This window comes from Osmerus mordax, chromosome 12, assembly GCF_038355195.1.
Source record: "Osmerus mordax isolate fOsmMor3 chromosome 12, fOsmMor3.pri, whole genome shotgun sequence".
Classification (NCBI taxonomy): Eukaryota; Metazoa; Chordata; class Actinopteri; order Osmeriformes; family Osmeridae; genus Osmerus; species Osmerus mordax.
In genome coordinates, this window is record NC_090061.1 from 17,360,418 (window position 1) to 17,372,641 (window position 12,224).

General features: G+C 42.4%; 1 protein-coding gene across 5 annotated transcripts in view; it reads right to left on the bottom strand.

The window, feature by feature from the left end:
• The window catches only part of LOC136953877 (neuroligin-3), a 163,731-nt gene extending 151,719 nt beyond the window's left edge, over positions 1 to 12,012 (bottom strand). Inside the window, exons 1-3 of one of the 5 annotated variants that reach the window (XM_067247331.1) lie at positions 11,884 to 12,012; positions 10,547 to 10,606; positions 4,049 to 4,108 (exon numbers count right to left, since the gene is read on the bottom strand). In XM_067247331.1, the coding sequence (XP_067103432.1) occupies positions 4,049 to 4,108; positions 10,547 to 10,606; positions 11,884 to 11,989 (226 nt within the window). In that variant the 5' untranslated portion in view covers positions 11,990 to 12,012. Of the gene's footprint in view, positions 1 to 4,048; positions 4,109 to 8,522; positions 8,550 to 10,546; positions 10,607 to 11,870 lie in introns of all 5 variants that reach the window. The other 4 variants (XM_067247333.1, XM_067247334.1, XM_067247335.1 and 1 more) reach the window with 4 other exon arrangements.
• Positions 12,013 to 12,224: the final 212 nt, after the last annotated feature.

A 12,224-nucleotide genomic window follows, 5' to 3' on the forward strand; every position in this document is an offset into this window, starting at 1 on the left:
CACAGCTGGCTTCATCAACAAGGCTAAGGACTCCATCTGTCACTTTAATGCACATTGCACAAAATCACCACTCATATTGCATATCTTATTTTTATCTCATTTAATTGGGTGTGCTTTGCCTTCGGCAAGGGCACAACCTTTGTTCTCTCACATATATATTATTGGGTGTGCTTTGCCTTCGGCAAGGGCACAACCTTTGTTCTCTCACATATATATTATTATTATTCTTTTTGCCACCCTAAAACTCAGTCAATATTTGGCCTACATAGACAACGTAGGTGTCAAAAGTTTCGTCTTGGTAGCGATTGAGTTGCTTCTATTGGAATTTACGTTCCGTTGCATGGTTTAGGCTTAAGTTAAGTTTTTGTGGCGAAAAGTGAAGCTAACGGTGGCTAATTTGCTAGCCACAGTCACTGACGTTACTAACGTCACTGCGTCACTAACGTCACGAAAACACGCGTGACTACCTTTGGCAGAACATTCGTTTCGCATCTGTTAACTTGGGGGATAGCTAGGCTAACTATAGCTTTACTGCAAGGCAGCTGCAGAAACGCCACAAGAAAAGAGGCCAGGGTGATAACTATTTACTCATTTTACTTTGTGATATGACACACAATTGTGATGTGTAATGTACAATATAAGCTGATATTATTAAGGAAGTACATCTACTTTCGGAAACAGTAGTCTACTATTTCACTGAAGTATTAGCATCATGACATTAGCCTGTGTTGCCCGGGCAACACATACTACAGTGGTCTATGATGTATCTGTTTTCAATCGTTAAAATAAACATTCCTCACATATACATTTTCGTTGTATGATTTATTCTGACATTAGTAAACGATTTGTTGGTGAAATTACCATTACCTGTGGTTTCAAACCAGTGTAGCTCACTGCAACGCTGTAGCCTACCCGAGACACTACTGTGAGTAGCTAACAAAAACTCCTCAGCTGTTCAAGTCAAAGTCAAACGGCGACAGAACATGTTCGGCACTCCCCTTACTCAAAAGGCTTTCAATAGTTGAAACAATCTGACTACTAACCTGAACTTCATTGCCACAGCCTAAACTTTGTCAATCTGTTCATGAAAATAATTAATTTCAGTCTAAACCGTACAACGGAACGTTAAATCGAATTCAACCAACGCAATCGCTACCAAGACGAACACAGCAGTAGTCTAGTACTGTACTGTAGTAGTAGAATTTACCGGGGCAGCTTCTCCACACAGGGCTATATCGCATTTTGCGTTGTTACTGACAATGATCGCTACCAGTGAGCTTTTTATGAATGAGCGATTTTCCACTAAATAAATGTCAAGCTTATTTACGTTTTTGGGGGCATATTTTCAGTTAGCAGATGGTACTGTTTGAATCGCGATTCTATCTTCTGCCGGTAAAGTCGTAGAATAATCTTCAAAGGGGGTTCTTTATTAATGAATGAATGCAATATGAGTAGGCTAAATGCCTGAAAATATCACGAGAAGGGACAACTTAAAAGGACGTTTAAGTCATAGAGATTAGGTCAATTTTTACACCGGTCTGCCAAATGTATTCGTTTTGATTCAGCCTGTCAGCTGCCTCTTGCAGGGGAAATGAGAAGACATCATATTTCATTCTACACTTCACTCGTATTTTGAGTTGTAAATGAGCAGCAAAAAAAAGATGCTTTTAAATCTATGTAATCTTTATAAATAATAAGTAGGCCCGATGCATTTTTATATAAAATATACAGACCCCTGTGCAACCGACGCAAGCAAGCACACCCTACAATTTCCCCAGAAATTGTATCCTCTCTAGTTATTATTATTATTTTTGCCCCCCTAAAACTCAGTCAATATTTGGCCTACATAGACAAAGTAGGTGTCAAAAGTTTCGTCTTGGTAGCGATTGAGTTGCTTCTATTGGAATTTACGTTCCATTGCATGGTTTAGGCTGAAGTTAAGTTTTTGTGGCGAAAAGTGAAGCTAACGGTGGCTAATTTGCTAGCCACAGTCACTGACGTTACTAATGTCACTAACGTCACGAAAACACGCGTGACTACCTTTGGCAGAACATTGGTTTCGCATCTGTTAACTTGGGGGATAGCTAGGCTAACTATAGCTTTACTGCAAGGCAGCTGCAGAAACGCCACAAGCAAAGAGGCCAGGGTGATTTACTCATTTTACTTTGTGATATGACACACAATTGTCATGTGTAATGTACAGTATAAGCTGATATTATTAAGGAAGTACATCTACTTTCGGAAACAGTAGTCTACTATTTCACTGAAGTATTAGCATCATGACATTAGCCTGTGTTGCCCGGGCAACACATACTACAGTGGTCTATGATGTATCTGTTTTCAATCGTTAAAATAAACATTCCTCACATATACATTTTCGTTGTAGGATTTATTCTGACATTAGTAAACGATTTGTTGGTGAAATTACCATTACCTGTGGTTTCAAACCAGTGTAGCTCACTGCAACGCTGTAGCTTACGCGAGACACACTACAAAAACATCTACAGTACACAGCTGTTTAGGAACTCCCCTTACTTAAATCAAAAGTCTATCTAACTACTAACCTGAACTTCATTGCCACAGCCTAAACGTTGTCAATCTGTTCATGAAAATAATTAATTTCAGCCTAAACCGTACAACAGAACGTTAAATCCAATTCAACCAACGCAATCGCTACCAAGACGAACACAGCAGTAGTCTAGTACTGTACCGTAGTAGTACAATTTACCAGGGCAGCTTCTCCACACAGGGCTATATCGCATTTTGCGTTGTTACTGACAATGATCGCTACCAGTGAGCTTTTTATGAATGAACGATTTTCCACTAAATAAATGTCAAGCTTATTTACGTTTTGGGGGGCATATTTTCAGTTAGCAGATGGTACTGTTTGAATCGCGATTCCATCTTCTACTGCCGGGTAACGTCGTAGAATAATCTTCAAAGGGGGTTCTTTAATAATGAATGAATGAATGCAATGAGTAGGCTAAATGCCTGAAAATATCATGAGAAGGGAAAAACTTAAAATGACGTTTAAGTCATAGAGATTAGGTCAATTTTTACACCGGTCTGCCAAATGTATTCGTTTTGATTCAACGATGAGGCTGCCTCTTGTAGGGGAAATGAGAAGACATCTATTTCATTCTACACTTCACTCGTATTTTCAGTTGTAAATGAGCAGCAAAAAAAATGCTTTTAAATCTATGTAATCTTTATAAATAATAAGTATGCATTTTTATATAAAATATACAGAAATATCAGTTGTAAAAATGTCATTCAAAAACGGACCCCTGTGCAACCGACTCAAGCAAGCACACCCTACAATTTCCCCAGAAATTGTACCCTCTCTAGTTTAGATTATTTTACATTTTACATTATTTAGAATTATTAGAATGTTGCACATGTTCTACTATTTATATTTTAAGATCTACTACTTTAAGATTCTTATATGTTTATCGTGTTGTACCTTCCTGCCACAGTGAATTCCTTGTTTGTGTAAACTTACTTGGTGAATTAAGCTGATTCTGATCCTGATAGCAGCATCTCATATTCTAAGCTCAGAGGTGATACACTAATCCCCAGATAAATATGGAAAAGGTAGGTCTTCTCCAACCCCCCAATCCAAGCCCCCCCCCCCTCCCCACAAACACACCCCTCCCTGCCTCATCCTGGTTTAATCCCCCTCCACAGCTCTTCACAGCTAAAGCTGATAGTGGAACCACAGAACAGTCTACTATCACACCTGCCTGAATCCATGTCTCTCCCCCCTCTGTTCCTGCCAGTTTCAATGGTTAGTTATCAGTCAGTCTGTCTGTCTGTCTGCCTACATGTCTGTCTGATTTGTCTGTCTGTCTGTCTCTATGCCAGTCCAACAGTAAGACTACTCATTGTAGTAAATGTAAAATTAGTATGGTAACGCAAGCGCACATTCACTCACTCACACTTATCGGCGTTTAAGAGGGTTGCATTAAAAATTGATAGACACGCATGACCATGTACCATTGTTACAGCCAGCAACACCATGCACTATTGCTGGGTTCCATGGAAATACCTTCGTCTTCATCGCCGTCATTATCCGACAGATCCTCCCCCTGCTTTTTAGCATGCGCCCCTAGAGGCAGGGAGGGGAAGACACAGAGAAGCACAGTAGAATTCAAAATAGCATGTTTGTCAGGACAGATGCAGGGATATAGCCAGCACACACGTACAAACACAAATTCCATAATTGCTGTACATTTGAAATAGCCATATGTTTGTTACAGTTCACATTGGTATGGTAATCGCTTAAAAAATACACACAAAAAAACATTCAAAGTTTTAAACAATTTGTATTAAAAAGAAACAGGGACAACATAAAATAATTTCATAAAATTCACTTGTCAATATAACATAAACACACAAAAACTGAGTATGCAAAGCAAATCAAAACATTTGATTAACAATTCGAACATACAGAATTAATCAAATATCTTTTTGTCTGGACTGATTTCTGTTGTACTATTATCTATGTATTTAGGTAAAATGAAGGCACAGTCAGGTAGTCACACACACACACTGCTGTCATTGGTCCTTTTGATATGGCACTGTACTCGACTAACACTAGGTGTAGTATCTAGCTTGAGCTCTGTAGCAAACTAGTGGAACCTTGTGAAACTCATTCCATCTATTACTACTATCCACCTGCGCCAAGGAATTTAGTTCTATTTTTTTCAGTGACGTCACTGAGTAAAGCAGTGCTTATAAAGGGTGATCTCCCCATTTGTCACTGAGTGCAGAAAGTTTCATAGGGGCATTCTAGAATACGAAGTACGTAAAAATTATTGAACGCTTTGTAGATGTTGTTAGGAGGACAGTGATATGAGGTGTATGTGTCTGTGTGTGTAGCTAGTTGTTTGAGTGAGCAATAACGCTTAAGAAAGGTATAAAAGGAGGTCAGGTGTGGAGTGGGGAAGGTGGGTTTCTGGGGGGAAGGGGGCCGTTCTGTCACTTCACATCTACCTGTGGTTCTGTAGTGCTTCAGGTGTGGGAACAGCTATAGGAAAGTATAAAACGAGGCACTCACACAACACACACGTCTATATCAATTCAATATGACATTGTATTGATGTTGAGGGTTTACAAGGAAAGTGTGTGCAAGAAATCTGTGAAATTTGCTGAAATAAACGCTGCATTTCTGATGCTTAGAGAGATAACAAAGAGTGGTCTGTTGCAAAGTGCTTTGAATCCCGTACACATACAAGAGCTATTACTCATTTAGCCCAACAGGATGACTTGCAAACAGCCTCATTTATCAAATCAGTATGAGAGGACACATATTTGATGAGTTTATTTTTTGTTCAAAGGATTAAAAACAACGCGGTTCAGGCTGTTTTCAAAACAGCCTTCACACTTTGTGTGTGTGGATGTTTAAGAGCTGAATTTGAATCAAGGTCCTTCTATGATGGTACTTAGCAACAGTTAATGCTAACAATAAATTTAACCCGGTTCCCCTACCCATCCCACCTTTTTCTTTCCCTACCCTGCACCCTTCTCTCTCTCAGTCTGTCACAGACGTCCACATGCGCATACATGCACACACATACAAGTCTGCTCTGAAGCTCTGGGGACTCTGTGACTAAATCTACAATTCACTCAATACAACACACACACACCGCCAGAGCACTCTGAATGTTAACTGCTCTCCCTTTACAGGGGGAAAGGTACACTAACAATAGTTGGGCCTCGGAGTTAGATAGCAGAAAGGTCACAGTGTGGAGAGGGATTTAGTTTAATGTGAAATGTTGCCTTCTTGACAATTTAGAGCCGTTACACTGACTCTCCAAATCCCTAGGTGATCAAGTTTTTTGGAGTTGTTTCTTCTTGCAGCTTGTCTGACTATGTTACTGTCTTTTGCTGTCTTTTTTGTGCTGTCTGTCTGCCTGTCTGTCTCTCTTTCACTCACTTTTTCGCTCGTCCAGTCCTTGTCTCCCTCCCGGTAGAGGTGAGAGAACAGCTTGAGAAAGACACATTGGAGAGAGTGATGGCGAATGCAAAAGGTTAAGGAGGCTGTAATCCTGTGGTAAAGGACAGCCAAAACTCCCACTGTGTCTCAGCTGCCCCTCCGAAATAACACCCAAATAAAATCCTACTAAGGTGATTGTTAGAGACGAGCACGGTGGAGGGGCAGGTTGAACAGGAGGCCTGTAGAGGCTCCAGGGTATGGATTACTTCTCCTCCTGCGTGGAGACCCCACCCACGCCATCCTACCGAGAAACATCATCACAGCTCTGATGGAACCATGAGAGACATTCTGTCACCGACATTTCAAACACAGAAAGGCGAGTGCGGTGCCTTTCTGTGCACGGACATCTATCACTTTTGGAATTATTTATGAACTTACTGCAACCCAGCAGGCATTAGCTACTCAGAGAGCTTCTCTCCACGTCTCTTCTTATTTTCTCTCTCTCTTGCTTTCTCTCTAATTCACTCTCTCTCTTTCCCTCTCTCATTCTCAATCCTGTTTCTTTTTCCCTCTATCTATCTCTCTCTCTCTCGCTCCATTCCTCCTTTTAACTGGGACATGATAGTAAACAAAGGACCAGTAAAGATAGTGAGCCTGGGGCCGGCTGCAGTAGCAAGCCAGCGGAGCTGCGGGGGGGGCCCTCTGAAAGGGAACTTCCTGGCTTAGCTGTGTCTTGCATCTCAAGTTGTTGTGAATGAAGCTTGAGCTGGCGATGGCTGACTGGTTTGCTGACAGGCTGGCTGGATTAGTGGCTGACTGACTGGCTGCCTTGATGAGTGGGCTCAGAAACTGGCAGGGTGGCTAAATGGCTGAATTGCTATCTGTTTGAGAAAGGTCCATCCATCTAAACATCCATCAAATTATCACTTTTCCTTTCCCAGGCTTGTCTATTCCCTTTCACAAAAGCAAGCTTTCTCATTTTCATGCCTCTTTTTGTGAGGTCATGAAGCTTCCTTCGCTTTCAGTTGGGCATCACCCCCTGCCACCCTGCTCACACCCCTTCGCGGCATCTAGCGGACTATTGCGCTCTGTCCAATCGGATTATCTGGATGTGCAAGGATGTGCCTACAGTAGCACAGACAGCAACTAACCAGGATCAGGACCGGCAGTTTTCACAGCTCTCCGCAACTGTATGTGTTGGTCTGTATGTTGTGGTGGTAGTGGTGGTGGTGGTGGTGGGGGGGGGGGGGGTCAGGGGGGCAGTGTGTCAGCTCGGGAGGGTAATCTCCTGGTCTGGCTGAGGTCTGAGATGAGAGAGTGCAATAGAGGAGGGAGGAGTAGAGGAGAGAAGAAAGGAGAGTAGAGGAAAGTAGGAAGGAGAAAGGAAAGGAGCGAGGAGAAGAGAGAAGAGGAGAAGAGTGAGGAGATGACTGGACAGAGGGGAAAGGAAAGAAGAGAGGTGAGGAGAGGAGAGAGGTGAAGACAGGAGAGAGGATAGGAGAGGAGAGACACCCAGCGATTATTTTTCTCAACACACCAACTGGCTGGTGACACAGGTTATACTCTCGGAAAGTCTCTCCCTCTTTTTCTCTCTTTTTCCCTCAGTCCTGTATTCCTTCTTAACAAGATCAGAAACAACAGCTGTCTGGCTACCGTTCAGAATGAGTACACACTACTCCAGCCTGGCCTACTGCTGTTCTTGCTGCATGCCAATCTGTCATGGCCTCAGCTTGTTTGCAGACTCTGACACTCTGAATGTCTGTCTGCCATGTCTACCTCTTTCCTGCCTCTATCTGTCTGTCTATGTATTTTTGTGCCTGACTCGCTGCCTATCTGGACATGCGGAGCAATGCATTGCAGAGTTGTATTTTGTGACCAGGGGAAGGTTTTCGGTTGTGCTCACAGACATCTGAACACGCCAAAGAGATAGACCATGATACCCAAGTCCTTGCAGCCTAATTTCAGTGAGACCCTGCATGTCCTTACACTGCAGAGCTGAACCTTGAATGCTTCAAACAGGCCTTTCAAGCGTGAAAAGTGCTATCACACTTCAAAATCTCAAGAGAACCGCATCAGAAGTTGATTTGGACAGACCTATTCAGTAAGTTAGTGGGTAGTTTATGTGACTGTTATCCAGACGTTCAAATAATACTGCAGCAAGATGGCCGGCTCATTGCTGCAGGCCGGTGTATGTTGGCGGTGTACCATTGCAGGCAAATGTTGGGCAGTCAAAATTGTCAAGGGATGTATGGAAATATCAGAGCAATCACACCCATCTTTGATCTTTTAACAAGCTCTATGGACTATGGTCTGAAGTGTGATGTGTGTCTGGGTCTGTATGCATATGTGTGTGTGGGTGTGTGCGCGCATGTATGTGCTCCAGCCAATACAAACAAACGCATAGTGGACCTGGTATTCTTCTACAGTACTACACCTCCTACAGATTGCAAACTGACCAGTCATAGGGAGATTGTGTTGGGGGTCAGATACTTATTTCTAAAGGGCTCCTATCATGACTGCTTAGGGTTGCTTGGCAACAATTATAACTAAATGATTGCTTGGTTGATTTTTAGGAGCTAATCACACTTGGCTTGAGCTTGATCCCTGTTTTCTGGAACATTCTACCGTGTAAAACGTTTGAAATCAAATGTGTTTGTTTCTGTGTGTGTGTGACTCTGCTCCACTGTGTTCTCCATCCCTTCAAGGGATTTTTGCAGTGTGTTGGATACAAACAATGAATTAAATTATAGACAAATCAACCATGTATTTTCACAAAAAACAAGTAAATCTTTATCGGTCCTTGTGAAGGACAAAATGTAACTACTTAAAAAACTTACTTTGGCTTTGGTTTATTACAGTTTTATATATATCCTAAATGAAATTACCGGAAGCTTGCAATGTTTTGAGTATTTTTTTGCACAAAATACCTAACCAACCACATTCACTGAGGCCAATGGTATTAAAACCAAGTAGTTAATATGAAAATAAGCTTCTACTTTACACTTAAACAGACAAATTGGGTACTTTCCAATGAGCTAGAAAATGACTGTCTTTGTGTGTGAGACTCGAAGGCAACCAAGCGCCATCTGCCTCTGCACAAAAATGTGTTACCAACCCAACAGGAAACACATGATAAACCCCTCCCTCATCAGCAAACATAAGCAAGATAATTGAAAATGTTCAAAGCAGAGGGGAATATTAAGGAGATATTTCTGTCTGGGTTTTCTACAACTGAGACTAATTCAGAAGCAGAAAATGCCTAGGGGGGCCAGTCTGTTTCTGACTAAATTGGTTTACCCAAAGAAGAGTGGGGTGTGTGTGTGTGTGCGTGTGTTTGTGTGTATAAGTGTGTTTGTGTATGCTTTCAGAGTGAGTGGGTCTTTCATGCACAATCGAAATAAAGTTCACAGGCTACTAGGTGTGTTCATCTATGGTATAACTAAAGTCCGCCTTTTGTGATTTGTGTGTTTACTATAGAATGAGATGTTCTGAACATCACTTCTGACTATCTTCAGCTTAGCCATCAATTCCCAGCTAAGATTGAAACAAATGCCGCTGGGCATATTCCAAATGACTTTTTTCGTGACTTTTTTCTGGAACATGTACTGTGTATGCACTGCATTAGCAGATAGTGGGCCCTATCTTGCACCCAGAGCAATTGACTTTGTACACCGACGCATGTATCTTTCCTATTTTGCACCCGGCGCCCAGAGAACTTTTCCCCCGGTAAAATAGCAACAGCGCCAGAGTCCCGCCCACAAATCTACTTGCGTTTCGCGTTTTAGACTTGCGTTTCAGATCGTTAAAATAGGGGCCAGTATATGGTCCACAATGATGCATGGTACGTTATCTGATCCTGTTCATTGTGCATAATAACCATCAGATAGACAGACGACTTCCCCCTGCTTTTATGTGGGAATGTAATCAACAGCAGAGGCTCGAATGTTTTCAGTAGTCGCACTTGACAAATATCTCCAATATGGCAGTGTTAAACGCTGTCATAAGGTCTTGAGGCATGACTAAAATTCTCTACGAAACAAGTCAGCACTTATGTGTAACTGTAAAGAAATTGTAATTTTGCTTTTGAATTCAATCAACATTCTGTTATTCCCCCAAAACATTATCTTCTTCATTCTACAGAGGCACATACATCCCCTGATGCAATGATTATGGAAAAAAAAACAATAAAGTGCAGCACTTTCAGAACATGAAATAAAAATGTGTATCATTTCACATAAAAACATTCATCATTATGGGAATCGTTTTTTATTATTATTTTTTTTTTACAAATGATTCTCAGTTTTTGAATATATTCACAATCATGCCCACACACAACACTTTCTCTCTCAACACTTTCTTCACAAACACACACCTTGTTCAGCTCAACCCTCTCTCCCTTGGTCCTGTCAATCTCTCCTCTACCTCTCTCTCTCACACACACACTCACTCATGTTGTGGGTTAATTGGAGTTGTAGGTCTCACATTCATGCCAATTAGCTCTGTGATTCCATGGTTGATGGGTGGAGACGGGTAGATGCATCCATCCGTCGCTCTGTCTCTCTCTCCTTTCTCTCTTTCACTCTCTTTCACTCAGTGTTTCTTACATACCTCCTTTTCTACACATTTTCTTGTTGGGTTTCCTGGCACATTCCTTGGATATTCTTTTGACTGTAAAATAAATAAAAAAACTACAAAATAACAGAAGACTCCGGAAAAGACCGCAGGTGACATGCAAGCAGCTCATACTGAGCCAAAACCCTTCCTCCCTCCATCCCACCCTCTCTTCCCCTCCCTCCCTGCATCCCTTCTTCGCAGAGTCATCAACATCACGAACAAAAGGGGGGCTTGTTGATATAGTAACTTCAGGGTGGGGGTGGGGAGGGGGGATTCTGCAGAAATATTCCATAATGGTGGAATGAATTTACTGCATCCTGGGACACAGAAAGCCCATATTCACATGCATTCCAATATAAGACCCCTTACCACCACACAGCTTTAGGCCTCAGAGGCAATTTACGGTGTGAATTGTGTTTTAAAGATTAAACCATTATATACGATTGTGAGATATCATAAAGGGTTTGCAGTTTACTTGGAGCACTTACCATTTCAAGTCTGTTGGGCTATCCCACGAGAGGTGTAAAAATTATGAAATGACAAGAATCTGTGTCACTGTCTCCAAATTGAAGATTTCTCTTTGCGTGATTTAAATCAATTCGCAGCATTTGTTGAAAGTGTGATGTTTAGTTTTTAAGCATGTTCTTTGTGTAAAATTTGGTGTAGATGTGGATGTTTGGAGGAGAATAAGGGGTCTTGCATGGGTCACTGATGCCACAGGCCTCAGGTGTACCAGGCAGTGTAGTTCACCAACCCTACAGGAGATCATACCAGGCAGGCTATGCAGCTAAGTAACTATACGTTACCACACCCCAGGTGGGTCAGGACATGGACAGAGGAAGGGAGGGGCACCCAGATAATCCACAAGACCAATGAGAGCATCATTAAGAGGATGTCAGGACTATAGCTACAGTGTAGCTGGAGTATAACTGGAGGAGGCCTCTTCTAACTGGTGTCTGACTGGGCTTAGTTCTCAGCCAGATTCTAAATTGTCTGGTCATTTCGGTAAGTCTGTTGTTTGGAAACTGTGAATTACAATTATAATTATTTGAAGTCGAAGCCAAAAGAGGCAGCTCTAACGGTGTCATGGCGGAGGCGGAGGAGAAGGGAGGTGATGGGGGATGAGGATCAGGCCAGGGTGACAGGCTAAGATGGAGGGACAACACACACAAGCATGCGCCAGACAACAGAGCATGCTCTGCACACAATAAGAAAACAGAGAAGAAGGAAAGAAAGATAGAAAGGAAGGAGAGATCCAGAAGATCAAAGGCAGAGAAGGGAAAGTAAAACAAGAGTTTGTTGTGTCTGTCTCGTATACCCGACACACTCACCATCCTCAGTGGGAACATATATGTTGAGATAGAGGCAATCCTCGTTCTGGTCCTGGATATAGTTTGCCACTATGTCCAGGTTGAAGGTGAACCAGATGGGCATCATGATCTCAGGTACCGCATTGTGGATGTTCTGCGGGCACACAGGAGCGAAGCTTGTGGCGTTTTTGATGCCCGACCAGGCCGAGGGTGGCTCGGGAGGCATGAAGCGCTTCTCCCCGACTGGGGCGGCGGCATAGGGCACCCCCATGTACTGGTCCACAGGCCCCAGGATCTCACTGGGCAACGGGAACCTCACCCCCCGCAACTTCCCATATTGAGTGTTGACTGTTGGGTGGTAG